The sequence below is a fragment of the Vulpes vulpes genome, chromosome 14 (assembly GCF_048418805.1).
Source record: "Vulpes vulpes isolate BD-2025 chromosome 14, VulVul3, whole genome shotgun sequence".
NCBI classification, from domain to species: Eukaryota; Metazoa; Chordata; class Mammalia; order Carnivora; family Canidae; genus Vulpes; species Vulpes vulpes.
This window is the reverse complement of record NC_132793.1, coordinates 101,353,623-101,379,439: the sequence shown is the minus strand read 5'-3', so window position 1 is coordinate 101,379,439 and position 25,817 is coordinate 101,353,623. Positions and strand designations below refer to the sequence as shown.

At 52.6% G+C, this 25,817-nt stretch overlaps 1 protein-coding gene, 1 long non-coding RNA gene and 1 pseudogene across 5 annotated transcripts; 2 read left to right on the top strand and 1 right to left on the bottom strand.

Moving 5' to 3' along the window:
- The first annotated feature begins 89 nt into the window (after positions 1-89).
- On the top strand, positions 90-19,371 carry MAN2A2 (mannosidase alpha class 2A member 2). Of its 4 annotated transcripts, none has more exons than XM_072737311.1 (25): positions 279-404; positions 1,159-1,360; positions 2,184-2,333; positions 2,850-3,107; positions 3,178-3,322; positions 3,442-3,613; positions 4,072-4,199; positions 4,415-4,588; positions 4,996-5,182; positions 7,231-7,408; positions 7,721-7,923; positions 8,123-8,305; positions 8,462-8,576; positions 8,814-8,881; positions 9,045-9,210; positions 9,730-9,966; positions 10,189-10,311; positions 10,610-10,724; positions 10,970-11,103; positions 11,259-11,400; positions 13,199-13,332; positions 13,578-13,652; positions 15,112-15,306; positions 15,470-15,580; positions 16,798-19,371. In XM_072737311.1, the coding sequence occupies exons 3-25, from the start codon at positions 2,202-2,204 to the stop codon at positions 16,948-16,950; spliced, it is 3,528 nt and encodes a 1,175-aa protein (XP_072593412.1). In that variant the 5' UTR covers positions 279-404; positions 1,159-1,360; positions 2,184-2,201; the 3' UTR covers positions 16,951-19,371. The 4 variants fall into 4 exon arrangements, with proteins under 4 accessions (XP_072593415.1, XP_072593412.1, XP_072593411.1 ...); XM_072737310.1 differs by lacking the exon at positions 279-404 and adding an exon at positions 685-875; XM_072737314.1 differs by lacking the exon at positions 13,578-13,652 and having other exon boundaries at positions 90-404.
- Positions 18,827-25,798, bottom strand: LOC140595472 (uncharacterized). Its single transcript, XR_011997103.1, has 3 exons — positions 25,607-25,798; positions 22,059-22,222; positions 18,827-19,601 (listed from the first exon to the last, which is right to left on the bottom strand). It is a non-coding gene; the product is annotated as an uncharacterized lncRNA (long non-coding RNA).
- LOC112923524 (U6 spliceosomal RNA) lies at positions 19,866-19,957 on the top strand (annotated as a pseudogene).
- Positions 25,799-25,817: the final 19 nt, after the last annotated feature.

Sequence of the window (25,817 nt, the reverse complement as noted above, 5' to 3'; positions counted from 1 at the left end):
GTGATCTTACGGCCCTATTAGCCGCTGTGCTGTGCCAGGTAACTTCACTACTGCGAATTCGTCCTAAGGTAATACTATAAAAGGAAAACAAATGTGGAATGCATGGAGATGTTCACTGCGGTGTGGTTTATGATGCTGCAAAACTGTGAACCACCCAGGTGCCCAGCGAAAGGAGAGCCACCACGACAATAATCTCTTACTGACTGTGTAGCGGGCACGGAAAGGGATCTGGATCAAGGCCCGGCACCCACGGGGGCAGTGCCCCTCGGCCGGAGAGGCGTCAACTGCATCAAGTTACGGCGACCTGGGGCGACACAGAGCGGACCCGGAAAATGGGCTTCCCCGTTAAGCGGCTGAAACGGAGGCGACGGCTTCCTACACTGCTCGGCAATGCGCTGACGCTGGTAAGATCCAGCAAAATAAAGTTGCGCGCCCCTCGCGGAGGCTCCGCAGCGCGCAGAGGCCGGGCCCGGGCTGCGGCTGCGCACTGCGGCCCCGCTGCCGGCGCCCCGGGACGGCGGCGGGGAGCGCGCGGGGGGCGCCGGGCCGGCGGGCGGGGGCGGGGCGGGGCGGGGCGGCGGGGCGGGGCGGGGCCGGCGCGGAGGGGGCGCGGCGCAGCTGTCCACGCCCCTGGCGCTGGTCGGCCGGGCGGCCGCGGGAGGGGGACGGGCCGGCGCGGGGCGGGCGCAGCGGAGCGCGAGGGCGGCCCTGGCCCCGCGGGAGCGCGGCTGCGGCGCGCGGAGCCGGCGGCGACGGCTGGGCGGACGCCCGCCTTCGCCTGCATCGCTGCCTCTGCGCGGGCCGCCGCCCCCGGGGATGTGAGGGGCGCAGCTCGGCCGGCGGGGCCCGGAGCGGCGCGGAGCCGGCCGCGGACGGTAACGCGTCGGGCGGACCCGGGGGAGGGCTCCGGCTGCCCGCCGCCTCCCCGCTCCGGGCCGCGGCCGGGTTGGGGGGCAGGAGCGCAAGCGGGGCCTCGGGTCGGAGGCGGCCCGCGCTCCCGTCCCCGGCCGTTGTCGTTGCGGTCCCCGGGGCCCGGAGGGGCGGCGAGGGCCGCGGCCGGGCGGGGGGCCGGGAGGGGGCTGGGCCGGCCGGCCGGCGGGCCACCGAAGACCGGTGGCAGGTGCCTCCCCACCCTGTGACCCAACTCTCTCCCCGCAGCTCCACCCACTTTGGCCTAGACCCAACCTCCAAGGGCTAAAAATATTGCCCGGAGGCTTCTGAGAGGAATCAGATCGCTCTAAGTAGGGCACGACGCGCAGAGGCGACAGAGCTCCTCGGGCCCAGGGCGGGAGCCAGTCTCCGGAGCGGCGGTTCCGCCCACGCGCGGCCCCGCACCTAGCGGCCTCCCGCCCCCGAGCAGGCAAGTGGGGGCCCGCGGGCGGTGACAGCGGGCACTGGCCCGCCCTCTGGAGTCGCCCAGCCTCTCCCTGGCCAGGGGACCTTGGGCACCAGTCGCTGCCGGCTTCTCAGGGGGTCTCCCCAAGCGCTCTAGAAGCAAAGGCTGAAAGTTACCCACTGCAGGAGTCAGAACTAGCCGGGAATAGACGCAGGGCCCTGCTTTATGTTAGAAACATAAGCTGCTCTTGCTGCTTTTTACACTCATTCTGTTTTTTCTTATGAGAAAAAGAGCGACGCTGTGCCAGGGCTCTTTCTGCAAGCATCATTCTGCTCCAAGAGGGCAGAGAGAAAGGCTTTCCTGTCCATTTCTTTAAATCAGACTAAATGCCACTTTTATTCACTAGAAGCACGTGGCCAAAGAGGCTGGATACCCACCTCTGACTGGCTGTGTCTGTCTTGTAGGCAAGCTCTGTGGGAAACTAGTTAGAATCAGGAGGTCATGTGGAGAACTCTGGAGTCAGAGCTGGGAAGTTTGTTAGCCAGGCGTGTTTTTTATGGCATTACCCTGGGAAGGAGCATCCTCTGCATCCTCAGGCCAGAGCTGTCCTCAGAACCAGACAGGACCAGCTCCACATGTGCTTCTGGTGCTTTCTGTGTCTCAGCCAAGAGAGGAGGATCCACAGCCAGTGTTGGGATTTGATGCTTAGAGATGTGTTTTCCTTTGGAGTCAGGCAAATAAGCATGCCTTGAGAGTAGCACTCAGGAACTCCTGGGGCGCATTTGGTGGAAAGACTGAACAGAGGGATTTTGCCTGCTGGAGCCCTTTATGGTGTCCCTCCCACCAGGTGCATGTGGGGGCCAGTATGAAGCTGAAAAAGCAGGTGACAGTGTGTGGGGCTGCTATCTTCTGTGTGGCCGTCTTCTCACTCTACCTCATGCTGGACCGAGTGCAGCATGATCCCACCCGTCACCAGAATGGTGGGAACTTCCCCCGGGTGAGTCATGCCTGCTTGCTGGTCTCTTCACATACAAGTCATCTGAGCTTGGGTTGAGAGTCAGTGTCAGCCCAGAAAAGGAGCATTTCTTCCCAATTGGCAGGTTTTCTAGAAGCCCAAAATTAAACATAATGACAGCAAAAAGAAAGAAGGAAGGAGAAACATGTACTGCCACTCCGTCCTCCTGAATTCTTGGCAGACAGTGCTAACGGATTGCAGCATTCTTTCCCACTAAGCCCGGATGCAGTCCTAGTCAGCGCAGTGCTCCAGATAGGCCACACCAGTTGTTGAGAATAGGCATGCGAGTACTCCCCACCCAAGTGGATTGCAGTCCTCTGTAGTGATTTGGAGATCTTCCCTTATCTGACCAGAGCCTGTCCAGCCCTATAGGCTCATGGTTCTGCCTGCATAGGAGGAAGGAAGGATCACAGTCAGGCTTCGGGTGGTGGGCCCCATGCAGAGGGCCTCCCCGTGGCACAAGGAGCCGTGGGTGATTGCTTTCTGGTCTTTTGGCAGAGCCAAATTTCTGTGCTGCAGAACCGCATTGAGCAGCTGGAGCAGCTGTTGGAGGAGAACCATGAAATCATTAGCCACATCAAGGACTCTGTGCTGGAGCTGACAGCCAACGCAGAGGGCCCGCCTGCCCTGCTGCCCTACTACATGGCCAATGGCTCCTGGGTGGTGCCGCCAGAGCCCCGGCCCAGCTTCTTCTCCATCTCCCCTCAAGATTGCCAGTTTGCTTTGGGGGGCCGAGGCCAGAAGCCAGAGCTGCAGGTAGGGGCCAGCGCTGGCAGGGAGGTCTGGTGGCTGTGGATGGGTCCTGAGCTGCTCTCTGGCTTGGCAGATGCTGACTATATCAGAGGAGCTGCCATTTGACAATGTGGATGGCGGTGTATGGAAGCAAGGCTTCGACATCTCCTATAGCCCTCATGACTGGGATGCTGAAGACCTGCAGGTGTTCGTGGTACCACACTCCCACAATGATCCAGGTGAGGACCCAGCAGAGCTCCGGGAGCTGGGCTGTGCAGGGGGCTTTCTGATGGCAAAGGTAAGTGAGGGGCAGACGTGGATGCTGGCATCCTTAGGGAACCCTGTGTTGGCTCCCCAGGCTGGATCAAGACCTTTGACAAGTACTACACAGAGCAGACCCAGCACATCCTCAACAGCATGGTGTCCAAACTGCAGGAGGACCCCCGGCGGCGCTTCCTCTGGGCGGAAGTCTCCTTCTTTGCCAAGTGGTGGGAAAACATCAATGCCCAAAAGAAAGCAGCCGTCCGAAGGCCAGTGCCTGCTGGGGAAGATCGGGAGAGCTATTGCCTGGGTCCTGGGATGAGTGCCAGAGCAGCTGGATGCCAAGCTGTGGGTGCCCAGGTGGCAAGGAGACACAGGGGGAAGTGGGGCAGGGAGGAGTGACAGTAGAGAGGGTGAGAGTGAGAAGGCAGGAACTGGTTTGACGGTCACTGGTGTCAGGAGAAATCAGTCACGTGAAGGTGTCTGCACAAATGAAGAAGGAGCATGAGGCCTGGCCCTCGGAAGTGCAGATGGAGATCCAGTGAGAGGCAGGCTGGGCCAGCATGGAGGTTGTAGGGAAGGAGAAGCAGGTGCACATTTGTTCAGTACATCTTGGGTTTGGGTGAGCGGACTTAGTGAGGCTAGTGCACACTGGTCCTGGCATCTCCTGGTTGACAGGACTGGGCAGAGATTCCCTGCTGCATGCTGAGTGAGTCCTTCACTCTAGGCTGGTGGGAAATGGGCAGCTGGAGATTGTGACAGGAGGCTGGGTGATGCCAGATGAGGCCAATTCCCATTACTTTGCGCTGATTGACCAGCTCATCGAGGGACACCAGTGGCTGGAGAAAAACCTTGGTGAGTCTGGGCTCAGGAATGGGGGTCTGCCCTCACAGCTGGGCCCAGGGGACAGCAGGGTCCTGTAAGGCACAGGAATTGGCACTGGGTGGTTTCTTTCTGGACTGGTTCCACTAGCATGGGCTTGGCATAATGGTAAGAAGGGAGATGGGTTCCCAGGCCCAGAAGGCCAGGTCCTGAGGTGTTCAGGACCTCTGGTTCCCATGTCCTCCCAGGTGCAACCCCACGCTCTGGCTGGGCTGTGGACCCCTTCGGATACAGCCCCACCATCCCTTACCTGCTGCGCCGTGCCAACCTGACCAGCATGCTGATTCAGAGGGTGCATTATGCCATCAAGAAGCACTTTGCTTCCACCCACAGTCTGGAGTTCATGTGGAGGCAGACCTGGGGTAAGACCAGGTAGGGTGGAGGGGTCACAGGAGTAGTTCTCACTGGGGAAGGACAGGGGTGTGAGAAATAAGACCCAGTGTCTTAGAGCGGACCAGCAAGCACTGGTGCAGACTGCCAGAAGTGCTCCTCTCCTTCAGGTTAGGTTGGGGATTACACTGACCTCTGGCCTCTTACAGAGCCTGCTTTCTATACTGAGGGTCTGAGCACAGCACGTGCTGGAGGACTCCAGAGCCGCTCTGTGTCCTCACCCCTGGCCTGCACATCTTCTGCAGCCTTAGGTCTGGTTCAGGCCTCATCTTCTGTCAGAGCTTCCCGTAGCTGGGGCAGATCCTCACTCTGCCGCCATCCCCGTGCCCAGCTCCCTGGCTGCCTGCTGGTGGCTGACTGCCTGGTGTGTCTTCTACAGACTCAGACTCTAGCACAGACATCTTCTGCCACATGATGCCCTTCTACAGCTATGATGTGCCCCATACCTGCGGCCCAGACCCCAAGATCTGCTGCCAGTTTGATTTCAAACGCTTGCCTGGTGGACGCATCAACTGCCCCTGGAAGGTGCCACCTCGGGCGATCACAGAGGCAAACGTGGCTGAGAGGTATTTGTCCCCGGCCTGGGCTGGGCCATTTTTACCACATAGAGGACCCAGGAGACCTGGCCCTGGTCAGGACTCTACTGCATGGAGGCACTTCAGGTTGTACCTCTGTGAAATGGGGGGTGGGCTCAGTGGTTGAGTTCAGATCTGCAGCCACTAGGGTGGCAGCTCCTTTACAGAGCCTCCTGGAAAACTAGAATGGCCCTTAGGAACCACCTTTTCCAGAATGGTTTTATTTTCCCAAATGAGTATGTTTCCCAGCCAGAACCAGTTGGCTGACTCAGCAGTGAATAATTCTCAAAAGAGATAAAGTTCCATGCACTTTACCTAATATGCCTTCATTTAGTGCAGACATCCTGCCTTTGCTAGAGATTGACCAGGAACCCCAGTGCTCATGGACCCGGCACCCCATTCAGATGCACATTCGTCCTGCTCAAGAGCCCCCAGCCTCAAAGAAGGCACACTGTCCCTTGAGGGTCGTTAGGGACCCCAAAGATGTCTTTGTTGCTGAAGTCCACACCCCTGGGAGAGGGCAGACTGAGAGTGTTCTAGAACAGAGGGTTAGCCGGAACCAACTGGCCTTGAGAATATAACAAGTTGAACTGGTTTTCGTGTTGCAGTGCTCTGATTTCCATGATGTCCAGGCAGTGAAACATGTGACCAAAGGGGAAAGAAAGTGGTCTTTTGTTTCTGAAACCCAGAAATCTCAATAGTGGTTCTAAGCAAGAATCTAGAGCTGTTAGGGCAGGGTTTTTCTTAAAGCAGCAGCTGTGGCCTTCAGATGCCAGCTCAGGTTTGCAGAGAGCAAGTCATGAGAGTAACTTTGTTTTCTCCTTTGAAGGGTTCCCTAGGCTGATAAATTAGGGAAGAATGGTATTGGAGGAATCTTCTCTTGAGAACAGAGAAAAGAAGTATCAGCTGGATCAGCATAGTTAAGTAGATTAGTGACTGGTTGAACTCTGGTATCAGTAATATGCCAATTACTAGGTTCGTCTAAAAAGAGAAAGAGGCTTTAATGAAAGGCTGCAAGGCTCTGTCTTTCTATTGATTTTACTAGTAACATGGCTAAAAAAGAAAATGACAAATGTGTATTTATAGTTTTTGCTATGTGCCAAGGATTGTTCTGAGTGTTTAATATATATTAGTTCATTTAGTTCATTTTAATTCTCATAACATCATGGTGGTAGGTATAAGCGTTCTTCTCATTTTATAAAAACTGAGGCCCAGAGAGGTTAAGTAACTTGGCCAGGGTCACTCAGCCTAATACATGTGAAGTTGGCATAGTCTGGCTCTAGATTCTGGGCTCTTCGGTGCTATGAGGCTAACCAGGTGGGCAAAGTGAAGCTGGAGTGTCAGAATCAGGATCCCAAAGAATGTCAACAGCTGGTGTGTGATGTGGGTCGAATCTGACCAGATGTGATTTTTTCAGTGTCAATGTAAGGTCCTACCCTTAGCCTCAGAAAAGAGCATAGAAAAGTTTAGAAGAAAGAACTTGCCGAACTTCATGAACCGAGTGCGTGGGAACACGCATGGTGGCTGATGTTAGCTCCAGGGATGACCGTGGGGCTCTCAGAAGCACCCCCACTGATGCACCCACACCCCAAGCCAGCCAAAGGGTGGGGTCTGGCCATCCACCCTGGCCTCTCACATCCAGGGCTGGGCTCCGCATTATGAGGGCCATAGGCCCAGGGGCTGCTGGACAACCGCTGGGTAATGGAAGGGCTGGGCTTGCAGAGCCAGGAGGGAAGGCACAGAGGAGTGTGGCACGGCTTGGATCTGAAGGAGAACCACGGGGGGAGAGGGGTACGGGGTCGTGCGGGTCCGAAGGCAGAACCCAGAAACAGCAGCTAGCATACAAAGACAGCCCCCTGCTGTCAGGAGCATCCAGAGAATTCTGGGCTCCCGGGGACAGGTTCCCCCTCCAGGAGGTGTGCACACCACAGATGCAGGGACCCCTTAGTGGGTGTGCTCAGGGGGTCTGTGGGGCTGGCTCTGCCCCCCCCCCTCCGCCACTGAGACCCCTCATTGGGCCGGGGGCTCTTTCCCCACAGGGCTGCGCTGCTCCTGGACCAGTATCGCAAGAAGTCCCGGCTCTTCCGAAGTAACGTCCTCCTGGTGCCTTTGGGGGACGACTTCCGATATGACAAGCCCCAGGAGTGGGATGCCCAGTTCTTTAACTACCAGCGGCTCTTTGACTTCCTCAACAGCAAGCCTGACCTCCATGTGCAGGTGGGAGGGGGCGCTGAGCTAGGTGGGGAGGGTTCCCTCTACAGTGCTGCAGCTTGGCCTGAGAGGCTCCCTGCTCCCATTACCAGCCCCAGGACAGGGGTCTGTGCCTGACTCTTGGGCAGGGTCTCCCTTTTATGTCAGAATTCCTTCTCAGGCTCCCCAGCTTCTGTGAGGGGTCCAGCGGGGTAGGACGTGGGGTGACTGCCTGTGTGGAGCAGAATCCCTGCACCTAGTGCCCAGCCACAGCCCTGGGGGTCCACAACTCCTAGAAACTCTGGAACTGATGGGAGTGGGTTTTTGGGGTCTCCACAGGCCCAGTTTGGTACCCTCTCTGACTATTTCGACGCCCTGTACAAGAAGACAGGGGTAGAGCCAGGGGCCCGGCCTCCAGGGTTCCCTGTGCTAAGTGGGGACTTCTTCTCCTATGCGGACCGGGAGGACCATTACTGGACAGGCTACTACACTTCGCGGCCCTTTTACAAGAGCTTGGACCGGGTCCTGGAAGCCCACCTGCGGTGAGACTCACTCCCCACCCCTATAGGCTAGAGAGAGTAGAATAGCCTCTGGGGTTTGAGGAGCTAGATTGGCTCAGAATGTACTAGAAGGGCTTGGAGACCAAGGCCGGCAGAGACATGGTAGAAAGAAGATGGCGAGCTTAGCAAGGTGGGCCTGGGAGTTGTATGGGCAGAGACTGATCTCTCTCTCTCTGGGCAGGGGGGCAGAGATTCTGTACAGCCTGGCTGTAGCTCATGCCCGCCGCTCTGGACTGGCTAGCCAGTACCCACTCTCTAACTTCGCCCTTCTGACGGAAGCTCGGCGCACCCTGGGCCTCTTCCAGCACCACGATGCCATCACCGGCACCGCCAAAGAGGCAGTTGTGGCTGACTATGGCGTCAGGTGGGAGCCCTCTCCTCCCGGTCGGATCCTGTCCTAAAGGCCATGCTGGGCAGTCAGTGGGCAGACCTGCCGAGGGTTCTTCCTGCTAGAGAGATTGATGGTCTGTGGCCACCTTTCCATGGTCCTGCTTCTGCCCCCCCCGCCCCCCCCCCCCAGGCTTCTGCGCTCCCTTGTCAACCTGAAGCAAGTAATCATCAATGCTGCTCACTATCTGGTGTTGGGGGACAAGGAGACCTACCACTTTGACCCTGAGGCACCCTTCCTCCAAATGGTGAGCCCCACTTCTCAATCCGCTCAGGGCGTTCTCTGGTGCATGCAGTCCCATCCAAGAACTATGGTCTGAGGTTGTTGCTCTTCTTCCCTTCCTGTCCCAGTGGGAAAGATCTGTGCCTAGTGCAGCTGGTGGTCCACATCCAGGACAGTCAGGGGCAGGGGAGGTCAGCAAGGGTTTGGCTGAGCCAGGCCAAACCCCGTGATGATTGTTCCCTCCCCACCCATTTAATCCTAGGATGAAACCCGCTTAAATCACGACACACTGCCGGAGCGCACAGTGATCCAGCTAGATTCCTCACCCAGGTAAGCCAGACCGGGCCAGGTGCAGAGGTGAAGCCACTCTGGCTCCCCACACCATCTCACCCCCACATCTGTCCAAGTGCCGCGGGACTCTTGGCCTGGCTGCTGTTCTGTTTCCACTGCCCAGGAGCAGTGGCCTCCTAGGTGAGCCTGCCTCTGCCCGCAGGTATGTGGTGCTCTTCAACCCGCTGGAACAGGAGCGGCTGAGCGTGGTGTCCCTGTTGGTCAGCTCGCCCCGGGTGCGGGTCCTTTCAGAGGAGGGCCAGCCCCTGGCTGTGCAGATCAGTGCACACTGGAGCTCTGCCACCGACATGGTCTCTGACGTCTGCCAGGTGAGGTGGGGCCCTGGAGGTGGGCCCCAACCCTCAGTGCTGACCTGTGGCCTCTCCCCAGGGCCTCACTCTGCCTGTGACACCAGCTCCCCATCCTCTTGCTTATTACCCAGGTTGGGGACGGGGGTCTTAGGGAGAGGGCTGCCCAGAGAACAGTCACTCTTGGGACTTGAGTCCATCCCTGAAAGGAAGGTGAAGTTGGGTGTAGTAAGGGAATAATAAAAGTGGGGGCTGGATTGCCCTTCCATTCCTTCCTTCAGCAAGTAGTTATTGAAGGCTTAATGTGTGCTTCCCGTTCCGTAGTTTTTCAGATATCATATGAGACTCCTAAAGTCTGACCAGAGGCAAGTGAGGTCACCTCCACTTTCGGGGGTGGGGGACAGAGGCCCCAGTAGGTATAGGGATTCCATCAGACCTTCTCAGTGAGTGAGTGGCGCAGGCCTGGGATTCCAGTCTGGAATGCCCAGAACGAATGCCCATGCCGTGGGCCATGCCTCCTCACCCCTTCTGTGCCAGCAGGTATCTATGCCCATCCGCCTGCCGGCCCTGGGCCTCAGCGTGCTGCAGCTGCAGCTGGGCCTCGATGGGCACCGCACCCTGCCCTCCTCTGTGCGTGTCTACCTGCATGGCCGTCAGCTGGCCGTCAGCAGGCAGGACGCTTTCCCACTGCGCGTCATTGACTCTGGCACCAGTGACTTCGCCCTCAGCAACCGCTACATGCAGGTCTGGTTCTCAGGCCTTACCGGGCTCCTCAAGGTAAAGGGCCCAGGCCAGGGGCTGAGGAGGGTATGTCCTGTGGGGGGGCAGTGCTGAGCCACCCCCTCGCTGGCAGCAGGCCTCAGACTGGGCCGTCTTGTCTCCGGGTGACAGCACAGGGAAGTGGGGCTGGCTCCTTGGGAAAGTTTGTCTGTGCCCTCCCAGGAGGCAGGCCTGACATGCTGGTGTGGGGCCAGGGGTCAGGGCTGTGTTTTTTGGCAGAGCATCCGAAGGGTGGACGAGGAGCAGGAGCAGCGGGTGGACATGGAGTTCCTCATCTATGGCACCCGCGCGTCCAAAGACAAGAGTGGAGCCTACCTCTTCCTGCCTGACGGGGAGGCCCAGGTACCCTAAAGACTCCAGAAACCTGGCAGGCCCTGGGAAGCCCTGCTAACAGAGGGTCCAAGAAACCACAGGAACTGAGGCAGTGAAGAGGGTCATCCCTGCCTGCCAGGGGCCTTGCGCAGGCTGCCTCTTGGAGGTGGGGTGGGCTGAGGAATGTCACCTGGGGCCTTGGGCCAGCTCAGCCAGGGGTGTCAGGCCAGAGCCTGCTGGAAACAAGTACTTTTACCAGTGCTGGGCTGGTACCTCCCCGCTTTGTGTTCTGTGCTGTGGCTTTAGCTGTCGCCTGCTCTTTCCCCAGCCCTATATCCCCAAGGACCCCCCCGTACTGCGTGTCACTGAAGGCCCTTTCTTCTCGGAGGTGGTGGCATACTACGAGCATATTCGCCAGGTGGTCCGGCTATATAATCTGCCAGGTGAGCCCTGAAGATGAGGACAGTCAGAACAGAGGTTAGGGCTGCACAGGCTATGCCATGCTCATCCTTCTGCTGGGTCTCTGCTTGTGCGTCTGTTCCCAACAAATGGATCATTTGAGACAGGGATGGCATTAATTCTCTTGGAGTGAAGGTCCTACACAAATGCTGGGGGCTGCCAAAGGGTTGGGTGCAACCTCTCCTGGCCCCATCCCTTAGGTCTCTTTATGCTCTGTTCTTATGCCCAGGGGTGGAGGGGCTGTCTCTGGACATGTCGTCCTTGGTGGACATCCGGGATTACATCAACAAGGAGCTGGCCCTGCGCATCCACACAGACATTGACAGCCAGGGTGCCTTCTTCACGGACCTCAATGGCTTTCAGGTGATTCCTGGGGCCCTGGGCCCACACACCACAGGCACTGGGCATGGAGGAAGAGGAATCAGAGGCGAGGATGATGAGGGACTCCTTCAGACCCGGGACCCCTTGGGCCTGAGTGGTGCCTGGATGCCCTTGATCCACTGGTCTCCCCCTTCCAGGTGCAGCCCCGGCGCTATCTGAAGAAGCTGCCTCTGCAGGCCAATTTCTACCCCATGCCAGTCATGGCCTACATCCAGGATGCGCAGAACCGCCTCACACTGCACACTGCCCAGGCCCTGGGTGTCTCTAGTCTGCACGATGGTGAGTGGGGAGCAGGGCTCTGAGAAGTTTAAAGGATGAAGTAGAGCCCACTTCTGCCCCAAGGCCTCTCTTCTCAGGGAGCCCCATCCCTCCCCAGTCCACAGTCACCTCCATACTTGGAGAACATTAATAGCTCCTGCCAGTCACACACGGGCATGGCAGGAAGGCAGACATGTGCTGTCACCCTCTGCCCTAGCAGAGGCGGCCGGGGCAGGGGGTCCTGTTGGGTCTCTTTAAGAAGCACCAGGGTATTGAATGGTGATTTGCAACTGAGGTGTGCAGCCTCCTTCTCCTGGCTAGGGATGGAAGCAGGGCTGTTGGAAAAGTGCATTTGATGTTTATAATGAAATATTTAGCAGGGGTGCCTCAGTCAGCTAAGTGATTCTTAATTTCGGCTCACGTCATAATCTTGGGGTTGTGAGACTGAGCCCCACATTGGGCTCCACAGTGGGCATGGAGCTTGCTTGAGGTTCTCTCTCTCTTCCTTTCTCTTATTTCTTGCTCTCTTGCTTTAAAGAAAAATTTTAAAAATAAAATTTTAAAAAATTTAGCAGTGGAGAAAGATACTGTTTCTACTAAAGATCGTTAAAAAAGAGAATGGTGTTTTTAAGAATTAAAACAAGGCCATGAAGAGTACTGGCCTGGAGCTGGGCATTGTTGGCAAGCTGAGGCAGCTCCCCTGTTCTCAGGGTCAAGTGAACAGTCCTTGGTGGCCTCTGAGGCCTTCAGATCTGCCGTGTTTGGCATGGAGCATTTGTATATGGGGTTGAGCCGAGAGCCTGGTCCAGGCTGTATGGGGGTGCTGTGGCTAGGGCAGTGGAGGCCTGACTCCCTGCTGAAGGAGTGTCCCTCCACCCAGGATCATCCCACTGTCAGATTGCCTGGCTCTGTCTCTGCCCATCGATTACCAGCTGAGCCCAGTGTCCCCACTTGATTCTCTCTGCCCTCTGGGAAACAGTGTGCTCAGAGATTATTGTTTTATATGCAGGGGTCCATTTTAGGACTTTGGTATATCTTCCCCCAAAAAGTTGCTCTAGGTAAAAAGGCTTAGGAACAACAGGAGTCACAGTTGGGCTGGGGAGATGGATAGGGCTACCTGAGTGGACTCCCTCCAGATTCTTAAAAAAACAGATGCTGGGGAAAATCCTCACCTCAACATATGTCAGCTTTGCAGTGAGCCCCTTCCCCAAGTCTGTTTTACAAAGAAGGCCTAGGCGGTCACCTGCCATGTCTTTTCCCCAGGACAGCGCTCATTGATGCTTAATTTGAGCTTCTGACTGATTTGCCATCTGCCTGTCGTCCGCGCTTTCCTGGTGACAGATGAGGCGGCAGCACTGGAGTCTGTCCCGGAGTAGAACAGGGGTGGGGGGGCTTGTGTTCTACTCACAACGAAGTCTGCCCATGCTGCTAGCTTGGGGCCCCTGCAGCCGGCGCCATGGGCCATCCAGGGCAGTGTTGTGTTGGCTTGTTTGCTGTGTTTAGGTAGGCAGTCCAGATAGGGCTCCTGGCCTGAACTCCTGGGCCTGCCCTCGGTCCTGAGTCACAGAGCCTGGGGGTGGGAAACTGCCAGCGCCCGCTTGTCTTCTCTGGACCTCGTTTCCTCTTCTGTGTTGCTGACCCTTCCCTCAACCCCTTCCAGCCCCAGGTCCCGTAACTCTTCCTCTCCTGAGCAGCTCCACTTCCAGTTAGCTCACCAGGCTGTTCCCTTGGGGCCTGTGGTTGGGCTGCTTCTTCCAAAGCCCACTGTCTGCTTGGGGGTGGGGGTCGTGGGCTGGGGGCTCACAGTTGACTTCCCTAGGCCAGCTGGAGGTGATCCTGGACCGACGGCTCATGCAAGATGACAACCGGGGTCTGGGCCAAGGGCTCAAGGACAATAAAAGAACCTGCAACCATTTCCGCCTCCTGTTGGAACGGCGAACCCTGGGCAGTGAGGTAAACTCTGGGCCTCCCTAACTGGGAACCAGGTCAGGCTGGTCCCTTGGGCAGCAAAGCTAGAGGTGGGCAGGGGTAGTGAGAATAGGGCTTTCCTGGGGCGTGGGGGGTGTATCTGACACTCCGCACCCTGGCACCTCTGTCTGCCACAGCCTCCTGTCACCTGTGCCCCCACCCACCCCCGTGTCCTCTGACCCCATCTGCTCCAGCCCCATTCATCTCATGGCTTTCTTTGCCCCCACCAGCCTGGCTTTTTCTCCAAACTGGCAGCCATGTTTAGGGACTTGATCTTTCACAGCAGCAGGACCAATAACCTTGAGGTAAGGGCCAGCAATGGGGTGTCGGACTAGCGTTAGCAAGGTGTAACTGGAGTTGGAGCCTGTGGACGACAGAGCCTGCCCTTGGGCTCCCGTGTCTGGGGCTCAGTCCCACTTGCTCAGGAGATAGTGAGAACTTGCTGTGCTTTAAGGCCTGAAAGGGACACAAACACCTGCGTTATTGGCCCTACTCTCTAGGACTTCCTCGGGCGGAGGGGTGGGGGATATGCTCTGTGTGTAAGACTAGGAATATGCTCCCTGGTATTGAGGAGGGAGAGAATGGTGTGAGCCACGGGATGGAGGACAGCTTCCGGGGGACATGTCAGCCAGACACTGCTGTGATGAATGCAGGTCTGATCTAATGACATGGAGCAAGGTACAGGGCAAGGTGGGAGACACCAGGGAACAGCACTGAGTTCACTCAGCCAGACTAGAGTGGCTTATCCATGCCATAGCTTCTAGCCACATGTGGTTATTTGAAATAATAAACTACATACAATAGTATGTATGAAATAATAAAACTACATACAATAACAGATTCAGGGCTTCATTAATACCAGCCACATTTCAGGTGTCTAGTGGCCATAGGTGGCTAGCAGCTACTCTATACTCAGTGCTGGTTTAGTGTATTTCCATCTCTGCAGAAAGTTCTAGTGGCCACTGCTAGGTTGGCATGAGGTCAGAGGTCGTTTGCCTGGAACAGCTGGTAGGAGAGTTGGACTCTACTGGAGGCCAGTGAGGGACCCAAGAGTCTGGACTCTATTGGAGGCCAGTGAGGGACCCCGACAGTGGCCCTGCCCTAAGCTTGTCGCTCTGGCAGCAAGAGTGGGTGCATCTTCAGGGAGACTGGAGGTGGAGGATGGTCTACAGGCCACTCAAGCGAGAAATGTTGGTGGCTTGAACTGAGCCACAGTAGGGAGAGGGTGGAGTAGGGGTGAGGACACTGCTGAGTGGGGGGCAGAGGTCAGGGGAGGTGTAAGTGAGAGATTCTGAGTGATTGGAAGGAGAGTGGCATGAGGGACAAGTCCGGAATATGGACAAGGGGCCGCCTTAGAGAAAGTCCAGGTTGGCCACCGAAGCGGCAGTCCTTGGGGATACAACCGTGGGGACCCCTGGGCCGAAGACCAGGCCCAGTGCTGTGGACACAGGGCCGTGCTCAGAACTGCGGGATTACTCAGGGCACTCTGTCCATCATCTGTGTGAGGCACATGTCTGTCTGTTTCCCATCCTGAGATGGGAATCTGAGAATCTGTGATGGGAGACGGTGCTCAGGGTAGTGTCACATCAGCAAAAACCTCCAAAGGCCAAGGAGAGGTGGCCTAGTAAATAGTCCTCTCTAAGTTGTGTGAGATGGAAAGTGGCCGTGCAGGGCCCTGGAGCCTTCTAGACATACTGGGGAGGCTTGCTCCACCTGGGTGTGCTCCCACCCCCACCTCACCCACACCTCGGGCCAACCTTGCAGGTCCAGGATGGCCGCACCAGCAGCTACCCGTCCCTCCTCAGCCACCTGACCTCCATGTACCTGAATATCCCAGTGTTTGCCCTGCCTGTGGCCAAGAGGCAGCTCCCCGGCCCTGGTCTGCGCTCCTTTCATCCCCTGGCCTCCTCCCTGCCCTGTGACTTCCACCTGCTCAACCTGCGCACCCTGCAGGCCGAGGTGAGTATCCGCGAAGCCCTCGCCTCCAGGACTGGATTTGGGTCTCTCTGCCCAGCGCCTCCGGTCCCAGTACTGCCCTCTGGGGATGGCCCTCTGCTCCTCTGGGAGCCCCAAGCAGTGCCAGCACCACCCTCCCCCCCACCCCTTGTGTGTCTGTCACCAGGATGATGCCTTGCCCTCGGCAGAGACTGCACTCATCTTACACCGCAAGGGTTTTGACTGTGGCCTTGAGGCCAAGAACTTGGGCTTCAACTGCAGCACAAGCCAAGGCAAGGTGAGCAGGGCTGGGAGAGGGGGGCCGGGGGGAGGGACATCCATGGGGAATGGGGAGGGGATGGGGTGGGGTCAGTCCGGGGGAGTGGGGCCTAGAGAGGGGAGTGGGGTCATGGGGAGCAGGGCCAGGGGGAGGTGGGCCTGGGGTGATGGGGGTGGGGCCCAGGTGTGGGCAGGGAAGCAGGGCACCAGGCTGGGTAGGCTAGGGAGCTTGAGGAGACTGCAGTAAGGTGGAAAACGAGGGCGAGGCTGAGGGTGGGGGGCCCTCCAGGACCTTTTTGGGAGAGAAAAGGGGAAGCTGCCGATGAGTATTTTGTTTGTTTGTTTTAAAGATTTTATTTATTTGTTCATGAAAGACAGAGAGGGGATCCCTGGGTGGCTCAGCAGTTCAGCCCTGCCTTTGGCCTGGGGTGTGATCCTGGAGTCCGGGGATTGAGTCCCACGTCGGGCTCCCAGCATGGAGCCTGCTTCTCTCTCTGCCCGTGTCTGCCTCTCTCCCTCTCCGCCCCCCTCTCTCTCTCTGTCTATCATAAATAAATAAAATCTTTTAAAAAATACATTTAAGAAAGACACAGAGAGAGAAAGGCAGAGGACAGAGGCAGAGGGAAAAGCAGGTTCCAGGCAAGGAGCCTGATGTGGGACTCGATCCTGAGACTGCAGGATCACGCCCTGAGCCAGGGGCAGGTGCTCAACCACTGAGCCACCCAGGCATCCCACCGATGAGTGTTTTTAAAGCAAGGCCTGGCGGGGGTGAGTTCCTGGCGAGGCCCAACAGCTGGAGAACTTGTGCCCTGATAGCAGGGGCAGCTGTCAGACAAGGTAGAAAACACCAGAAATAAAACCCCAGAAGCCTGGTGCTGCTTGTCCTTAAGCTCTTTTCATGGTATAAGCTAGTCTGGTACATGCTCCCCAGCCACAGCCTGTGCTGGGCACCTGGAGGCCAGAGTGGACCCAGACGCAGTCGCTGTGCTCAGGGAGCTCCTGCTCAGTCCAGTGCCTCCTCCTCTGCCCTCTGTGGGCCGGCTGCAAAGTTGAGCAGACCTCAGTGAGCCCCTGAGGTCAAACACAGACTCACAAGTGTAGGTAGGCACCATGCTGCCCACAGGGGCCAGAGCCTCCACAAGGTTCTTTGAAAGGTAATGAGACATGCAGAGGAAGAGCCACATCGTGCAGCATGTGGGCACCCAGCCCAGCCCTGTACCATGTTCCTCTCCACAGGCAGCCCTGGGGAGCCTCTTCCATGGCCTGGATGTAGGTTTCCTGCAGCCGACCTCCCTGACATTACTGTACCCACTGGCCGCACCCTCCAACAGCACTGATGTCTACCTGGAACCCATGGAGATTGCCACCTTTCGCCTCCGCTTGGGCTAGGGCTTCCTGTGGCCTGAAAAGAAAGTTCATCCACAGAGACTGCCTCTTACAGAAGGTCGGGTTGGACAAACCAGATGGGTATCCTGTCCCGATCTACCTCTCAGAACTGTGACACACTGGGCTCTGCCCTCATTTTCTTTTATCCTTGCTTCTGTGTTCAGTGGCAGCCCCAAACCCAGTGTCGGGTAGATAGGGCAGACGCTAGTGAGAAGGTGACAAGAGGGCCCTTGGCCAGAGTGGGGGGTGCCAGCATCTGCTTTGACTTTTGAGTAGCACCCACTTGGGCACAGGCTCGAACACCCACCCTTCTCCCCAAATGGGATGGAGGGGAATCAGAATCAAAACAGGTAGGGGAGGCTGAGTGGGTAGCAGCCCAGCACCACAGTAACTGTAGGCAAGAGCTGGCTCTGGGGGGCGCCATCTGGTTACGTAGGGACTGCTTGTCCTGATGTGACCAGCAGGAGCTGAGTGATGGCTGGGAGGTGGGGGATGGGGACCCAGGCTTAGCAGTGGGGTGGAAGAGGAATCCCTGCTTCCTGTGATGACTCCACCATAAGTGCTTCCTGGCCTGCACGCCCTGCTAGGGACTGTGGTGTGGCAGGAAGGGACTTAGTAGAGACCATCTCATGGCCAGAGGTCATAGAATACTTCAGATACCAAAACCCCCATCTCATCATGGGCAGTCGGTCTGTGTGTTGATATGTGGGGTGGTGGCAGGGACGTGGGGGCTCTTCCATCCTATCTGACCCCTCTTCACTTCCTGTGCTCTGCACACCACTGTCCCTTGGGAGTTCCTTCCCATCCTGGGGGGCATTTGGTCTGGCATACTTCCTTTCCCTGGAAAGGAACTGAGGCGCCCATGAGTGTGAGCAATTTGAGATGGCTTTCAGCCCCATCCCTATAGTCAGGATATGAAGCTTCACTTTTGATACCTTCTTCTACAGAAGTGTTTGAATCCTGGCACAGAGACTAGAGACATGTAGCATAAATTAGGAGGCAGTATGACTACTCATCAGCCTTCATTTCAGCTTCAATTAATAGAGAAAAGTTTTTGATAGTCTCTATAGATGCTGAAACAATATTTGGTAAAGTTTAAGATCTATCCCTCATTAAAAATCTTAGTAAGTTAAGATTATAAAGGAACATCCTAATCTAGATAAACTTCTATCATAAACCAGCAGTTACTGACATTCTAGAGTCAGACACCCCAGGCATCCCATTACAAGTTGGAAGCTAGCCAAGGACGTACTACCTTTTAGCAGTGCCCTGGTACTGTTGCCCTTGCAGGAGAGCAGGCAGGCGAAGGAGAAGGAAGTTACAACTGTCATCATTTGCAGACAATAGAACATCTTAGATACAAAATCTAAGAGAGTCAGTTCTGTAAGTGGACACACACGATAGACATGCTTCTGTAGAGACTTCGGTTCTCTCAGAATCAGCCCATAAATTCAATGTATTCCAATGCAGTTGGATACTTTGGGGATTTGATGAGTTCTAAAGTTCATTTGGAAGAGTAAAATATGTGAGAATATTAACACATTCTGAATGATGGTGAGTCGGGGGTGGGGAGCGCTGCGGGGGTCGAAGGCACGTGGCCTGCCCTAAGAACTTGCAAGTGCCAGGAGTGGTCCCTCTGACCTGGAGTGGGGTTGGGCAGGCAGATGTAACAAAAGGCAGAGTCCAGCAGGCCCCCAGGCAGATGAGAATTTGGCAGGATGAAAGGAGTATTTAAAGTGGGGAAAAGATGGATTGCTTAATACATAGTACTTTAAGACAACCGGCCCTTAAAGTAAGAGTTAGATCTGTAGCTCACGGTTTCCACCAAAATTAGTTCCAGAGGGAAGAAACCAAAAAAGTTAAGCTACAAAATTCATTGAAGAAAATACAGGGTATTATTAGACCTCTGGTGTGGGAAGCTCTGTTTTAAACATAACACAAAACCTAAAAGATACAATACGAGAAGAGATGTTTTACCACCAAAAATTATTGAAAGTTTACATATGATGGAAAACATCACAGTACAACACAAATGACAGATTGGGAGAAAATATTTGCAGCACTTCCAATATTGATGAGTTAATTACTTCAGGAGCAAAGCTTGCTTTGGGGTCCCCAGGGCCTGCTCCACAGCTGCTGGAAGATCAAGAGTTTTTCCAGGTCATCCAGAGCTGTTGTCACCAGCATCAAGCCAGGGCATGTGGAATCCTGTCTGTATCGTAGTAGAAGAAATAAGATACATAGAAGAGTTCAATAAACAGGAACTGTAATCTTATTAGTAAAGGACGCTGAGCAGTTATATTATAGCAGGTGTTATTTGCTGGTATCATATGACTTGTAATCAAATGATAAGGGAGACTCTGTGAACCCCACCCCCACCCCAGGAAATTAGCAGAATAAAGGCTATTATCTTTGGAGGTCTTAGATGTATCATGAAATTGTTCATCTGCCAGAAACGATCTTTAATCCTCCACACTGACTGGCCTTTGAAAAGTATTTCAGGCAGCGTTTGTTATTCAAGGTGTGGTCCAGAATCACTAGAAGTATTTGTTTCAGGTCCAGCTTGTTGGCCTGTCTTGGCAAGGGCCACCCCTTATGCCTGGATGCTGGGATGAGGGCCCATGGAGCAGAGACCAAGGCTCGTTGAGACTGCCCTGTAACAAGAACCAGAAAGAAACTTTCCTGTGGTGCGTAGGAGGGAAAGCCGATTCCTGGGCCCAACCTACTGAACCAACTTCTTGGAGTAGCAGTCACAGAATCAGCATTTTTAACAAGCTTCCAAGCAATTCTTTTGCACACATTCATTTGGAAATGGGGCTATGATTTTAAGGCAAGCAGCAGCCCTTTACCATGGAGCTCTGACACTGAAGCCTCAGTTCTGAGGGTTATAATCATAATTAGAACCAGGACAGGAGTTCTCGCTTTGGCAGCATGTATACTAAAATTGGAATGATTAGCATGGCCCCTGCACAAGGATGACCTACAAATTCATGAAGCATTCCATATTTTTATGAACACTGGGTATTATATGTTGGCAAATTGAATTTAAATGTTTTTTAAAATAATAAAAATCAAAATTGAAAAAAAAAAAAAAAACAGGACAGGACACAGAAGCAACTTCAACCCCTGGAAGTAGAATTCTCTTCCTTCCTGCACCCCTCCATCCACTTTGAACTATCCCCTTCCCATGAAGAAAAGGAACCATAGACAAGTGGGCAGGAACCGGGTTCTCCTGTGCAGGTTGAGCCAGGCACTGACTCAGCTCCCCAGGGTGTGGGCATAGAGCAAAGCCTGTAGAAAGAACAGCATCTCCAGGCTGAAGCTCACCCACCCACCCCACCATCACAGTGGTCTGCTAACTGCACTCAGGACCTACAGAGGAGGAACATCACAGTCTGGGTAGTAGGAATGAGGCTCTCCAACCAAAATAGAGCTCTCTGAAACATATCATTGCTTCTCACTAACAAAAATGTGTACAACACTTTAAGGGCAGTTCTCATGCAAGAACAGGTGATAGAGGAGGAGGCCAGATCCTTCGCAACAAATCTCAGTTTTACTTAGGGTCTGTGAGAAATCAGTTCAGGACTTCTTAAGAGTTGTTACCCAATGGATCTGCAAAGAGTCTCTGTCCATTCTGGGTTCTGACTTTGGATCTCCCTACCTGAGAAGAAGCCTGACCTGATCATGAATTCTGTGGGCACAAGAAACCCAAGCAGCTGGACATGAGGACTTGCCAGCACTTGAAATGTGATGGGGTTGAAGATTTAAGACAAAGCTTTGAGTGTGGAAGCCTGGAGGAGCTCTTGCAGTGGAGGGGGAAAGGTGGCAGGTCTCCCTGTCAGCATGCCTAGGGACCTGCACTAGGACCAGAGCAATGAGCACCCCTGTACCACTACCTCCTCAATTCCTGATGTCTTGGAATGGTAAGTGAAATATTAACAATGGCAAGAGCGTAGCCCTATGGTCCTATGACCCAGAGTGGAGAGAACAGAGACAGCCCTGAGCAGATGGGAAGCTGCACAGCTCAAGCGAATGAGCTGGGAAGGAGAGCAGTGCAGGGTCGTCAGAGTCCATGTGGGACACATAGGTGACTGGGAGTAACCGAGGAATGCCGAGAGGGCAGAGCCAGGTCAAGCAGGGAGCATAGGACAAGGAAGCAAAGAAGCTGCAAGCCAAAACATGACAATGTAAGCAGCCCCAAACAATACTTCATTGAAGTATAGTCTACTACGTGTGGGAGAAACTCTGGATTTGGTGCAGACGATACAGACACTTGTAGATTTGGAAAACAGAGCTGAGGAATCGCTTGAACACATCACAGAGCTAAAAGAAAACTATAAAGGAGAGGTTAAGAAATATGGCAAATAGGGGCACCTGGATGGCTCAGTTGATTGAGCATCCAACTCTTGGTTTCAGCTCAGGTTGTGATCTCAGGGTCCTGGGATCAAGCTCCATGTTGGGCTCTGTGCTCGTGAGGAGCCTGCTTAAGATTCTCCCTCTCTCCCTCTTCCCCTCTCACTACTTGTGTGTGCTCTCTCTCTCTCTCAAATAAGTAAAATCTTAAAAAAGAAAAAGAAGTATGGCAGATAGGCTTGGAAGCATGGACAGAATGTTTAGTAGCGTGTTTAGGAGAGACCAGTGAGTAAGGAAGAGGAAACCATCAAAAGGAAAGTGGGTGCATTCTTCAGAAATGAAGATAGAGGGATCCCTGGGTGGTGCAGTGGTTTGGCGCCTGCCTTTGGCCCAGGGCGCAATCCTGGACACCCGGGATCGAATCCCACGTCGGGCTCCCGGTGCATGGAGCCTGCTTCTCCTTCTGCCTATGTCTCTGCCTCTCTCTCTCTCTCTCTCTCTCTCTTTCTCTCTCTCTCTCTCTCTCTGTGTGTGTGTGACTATCACACACACACAAAAAAAGAAAGAAATGAAGATAGATATGTAGGAGTCCTCGGAAGGAAAACTGCTTGTCAAGTTCCAAGAAAGGGACATTTCAAAAAAAAAAAAAAAATCCTCACCCACATATATTTGCAAATAAAACCCTAAAAATCAACCACAAAGAAATTCCAAAAGACCACCAAAATGACAGCAGACATCTAGTTAGCATCAATAGATACCTGGAGTCCATGAAATAGTACATTCAGACTGCAAGAACATAACTGCCAACTCCATCTGGTATTAGCTGCACTGCTATTCAGAGTGGGAGAAATGGCATTCCAAACATGCGAAGGCTAAGAATTTGCAGTGCACAAAACTTCAGTGGAAGAAAAAAGGTGTTTTTCTGAAAGAAAAAAAATCCAGGGTGTATAAACCCTAATAAGTATTGACTGTAAACTATAATTCAAAAAGCATGAATGAAAATTCTAGATCACAATAATTTTAGATATTATTCCAGGGGTGCTTGTTCAGAAGAAATAAAAGCACATCTCATGATTCATATGCACAAAGAAATGGATGAGGATGAGGATGTTCACTGGAGCATTATGTGGTGTGGTAAAAAGCTGGAAACAAAACCTATGAAAAAGAGGAATGCATAGGGGTGCCTGGCTGGTTCAGTTGGTAGAGCATAGGACTCTTGATCTTGGGGTTGTGAGTTCCAACCCTACAACGGGTGCAGAGCTTGCTTAAATATTTTTTTAAAAGGGAATGCATAAAGAAAATACTGCCCATTCAAATAATGAAATACTATGACATAGTTTAAAGGAATGAACTAAACATCCATGTGCATTGACATGGATAAATCTCTAAAGCATTGCTAAAGAAAAAGAAAGTTACAGGGGTGCCTGGCTGGCTCAGTCAGTAAACCATGCAACTCGATCTTAGGGTTGCAAGTTCAAGGCCCATGTTAGGTGTATAAATGACTTAAAATTTTAAAAAAAGAGAGTGATAGATACTTATGACAAAATACTCCAAAATAGGTACTATAAGGACAGTCTTTTCAATAAATGGTGTGGGGAAAATTGGATATCCACATATAAAAGAGTGAAGTTGGAAGCTTATCTTATACCATATACAAAAATTAAAATGGATCAAAGACCCAAATGTAACAGCTAAAGCTATAAAACTCTTAGAAGAAAACAGGAGGAAATCTCCATGATACTGTGGCAATGATTCTATAGCTACAACACCAAAAGCAAAGGCAATAATTCTGGAAAGGATTCACCATTCTAGATGCCATTAAGAATATTCATGGCTCACGGTAAGAAAAATAACAACATTAACAGGATTTCAATTTGGAAAAGTTGATTCTTAACCTCATGGATGACTTTGAGGGGCTCAAGACTTCCATGGAGGAAGTCACTGCAGATGTGGTGGAAAACAGCAAGAGAATTAGGATTCAAAGTGGAACCTTAAGATGAGACTAAAGTGCTAAAATCTCACGATCAAACTTGAATGGATGAGGAGCTACTTCTTGTGGATGAGCAAAGTGGTTTCTTGAGATGGGATCTACTGGTGAAGATATTACAAAGATTGTCGAAATGACAGCAAAGGATTCACAATATTACATAAACTTGGATTGACTCTCATTTTAAAAAGTTCTACTGAGCCTGGGTGGCTCAATTGGTAGAACATGTGACTTTTGATCTTAGGGTTGTAAACTTGAGCCCCATATGGAGTATAGAGATTATTTAAAAGAAGTTCTAGGGGCGCCTGGGTGGCTCAGTTGTCCAACTCTTGATCTCAGCCTAGGTCTTGATCTCAGGGTTGTGAATTTAAGCCCTGCAATGGCATTGGGCTCCATGCTGGGCATGGAACCTACTTAAAAAATTTTAAGGAGTTCTACTATGGGTAAAATGCTATCAAACAGCATTGTCCACTATAGAGAAATCATTAGTGAAAAGAGTCAATTGATGTGGCAAACTTATTCTAAGAAACTGCCACAGCTATCCCACCTTCAGCAACCACCACCCTGATCAGTCAACAATCATCAATAAGGTAAAGTCCTCCACCAGCAAAAGGGATTACAGCTCACTGAAGGCTCAGATGATGATTAGTGGGGTTTTTTGGCAACGAAGTATTTTTTAAATTAAGGTACACTGTTTTTTTTTAAAGACCTAATGCTATTGCACACTTAATACACTACAGTATAAACATAACTTTTATATACACTGGGAAACTAGAACTTTCATTTGATGTGCTTTATTGTGATATTGCTTTTATTGTCATGGTCTGAAACGGAACCTGCAATATCTTGGAGGTATGCCTGTAATCTCAAATGGCTCAGGGGAAGAAAGTTTCTTATTCTGTACTTCCCACATTTAAGTTTCTGATTTTTAAAAAATATATATTGAATTAAGGGCACCTGGGTTGCTCAGTCAGTTAAGTGTCTGACTCGATGTTAGCTCAGGTCATTATCTCATGCATGGATTGTGAGACTGAGCCCCGAGTCAGGCTCTGTCTCACTGGAGAGTCTGCTTAAATATTCTCTCCTTCTGCCCCCCTCCCCTCATTCTCTCTCTCTTAAATAAAAAAATCTTTAAAAAATATTTAATTATAAAAAACCCAAGTATTTACTACATTGGCTCAAATCAAACAGGTTATGTAGAGAGGCCTCAGACTCATAATCCTGCTTCACTAGTCACTTCAGTCTTGATCTTTACCATGACTCGTGGTTGGAGCTGACCTGTTATGATCACTTTTGTCTGGTTTAAAAGCCAGTAGGGAATGCCAGGCTGGCTCAGTGGGTGGAGCCAGTGACTCTTGATCTGGGGGTGAGTTTGAGCCCCACGTTAGGTGTCAGGATTACTTAAAAATAAGTAGGGCCTAGGGCCTACGTGGTGCAGTTGGTTAAGCAGCTGACTCTTGGTTTTGACTCAGGTCATGATCTCAGGGTTGTGAGACTGAGCCCTGCATCTAGCTGTGTGCTCAGCAAGGAGTCTGCTTGGGATTTTCTCTCCCTCTCCGCCTACTGCTTGTTCTCTCTCTCCTTCTCTCTCTCTCAAAATAAATGAATCTTAAAAAAAAAAAAGTAGGGACATCTGGGTGGCTGAGTGGGTCAAGTGTCTGCCTTCGGCTCAGTTCATGATCCTGGGATCCTGGGATCGAGCCCTGCATCGTGTGCCCTGCTCAACAGGAAGTCAGCTTCTCCCTCTGTCCCTTCTCCCACTTGTGCTATCTCGAATAAATATATAAAATCTTACCCCCCCCCAAAAAAAAGGAAATAAAAAAACTTTAAGGTTCAATAGTGTGAAAAAAGAGAGGGGAACTGTGGTCCTCATTCCATCACTTCTCCATCTGTTTGACCATTAACAAGTCTTCTCATCTCCCTGAGCTTCACATTTCATGTCTATAAAATGAGAACAATATCCCTGCCACCCAAGGATCCCTGTAACAAGATTTTTATTAAATGTCCTGAAACCTCAATTTTAGGCCACTTATAAGTTGCAGATGTATTATATGTTTTGTTAGGTAATTAAATACTACATAAATATATATAAAAAACTGCAGGCATATTATATACACATTAATAGTATATTAGCAAATATACTATATTAAAATGTAAGGTATATTTGCTAATATACTATTAAATGTATTAATATTTATTATGTAAATATATATAAGTGTAAGGAATAAAGTTTTTTAAAACCCTGTAATCCTATCACCTCCCAATTTATTAAAAAAATTAAAATCAAAATTCTCCAAAACATACCCCATCCCGGCCTACCTTAAGAGGATTACACTGAACTTTGAACTTCACTGATCCGTGTACCTGGCCCCATTCTGAAACTCATTTCCTTCTTGGAAGGCCACCTTCTGGTGGCCCCTGACCATTTTTCCCTGCAGAAACTGCACTGGGGCCTTTGGGTAGATAACACGTAATCTAGCACGAGATGGCCTGTGACCTAACAACTGGCTCATTCCCAGGTGCGCCTATT

What these genes read in the sequence shown, in the direction of transcription:
- MAN2A2 (XM_072737311.1), top strand. Translation starts at nt 2,202, where the DNA reads ATGAAGCTGAAAAAGCAGGTGACAGTGTGTGGGGCTGCTATCTTCTGT. An exon ending in GCCTTACCGGGCTCCTCAAG is followed by an intron (nt 9,967 to 10,188) that starts GTAAAGGGCCCA and finishes GTTTTTTGGCAG; the next exon opens with AGCATCCGAAGGGTGGACGA. An exon ending in CGGACCTCAATGGCTTTCAG is followed by an intron (nt 11,104 to 11,258) that starts GTGATTCCTGGG and finishes TCCCCCTTCCAG; the next exon opens with GTGCAGCCCCGGCGCTATCT.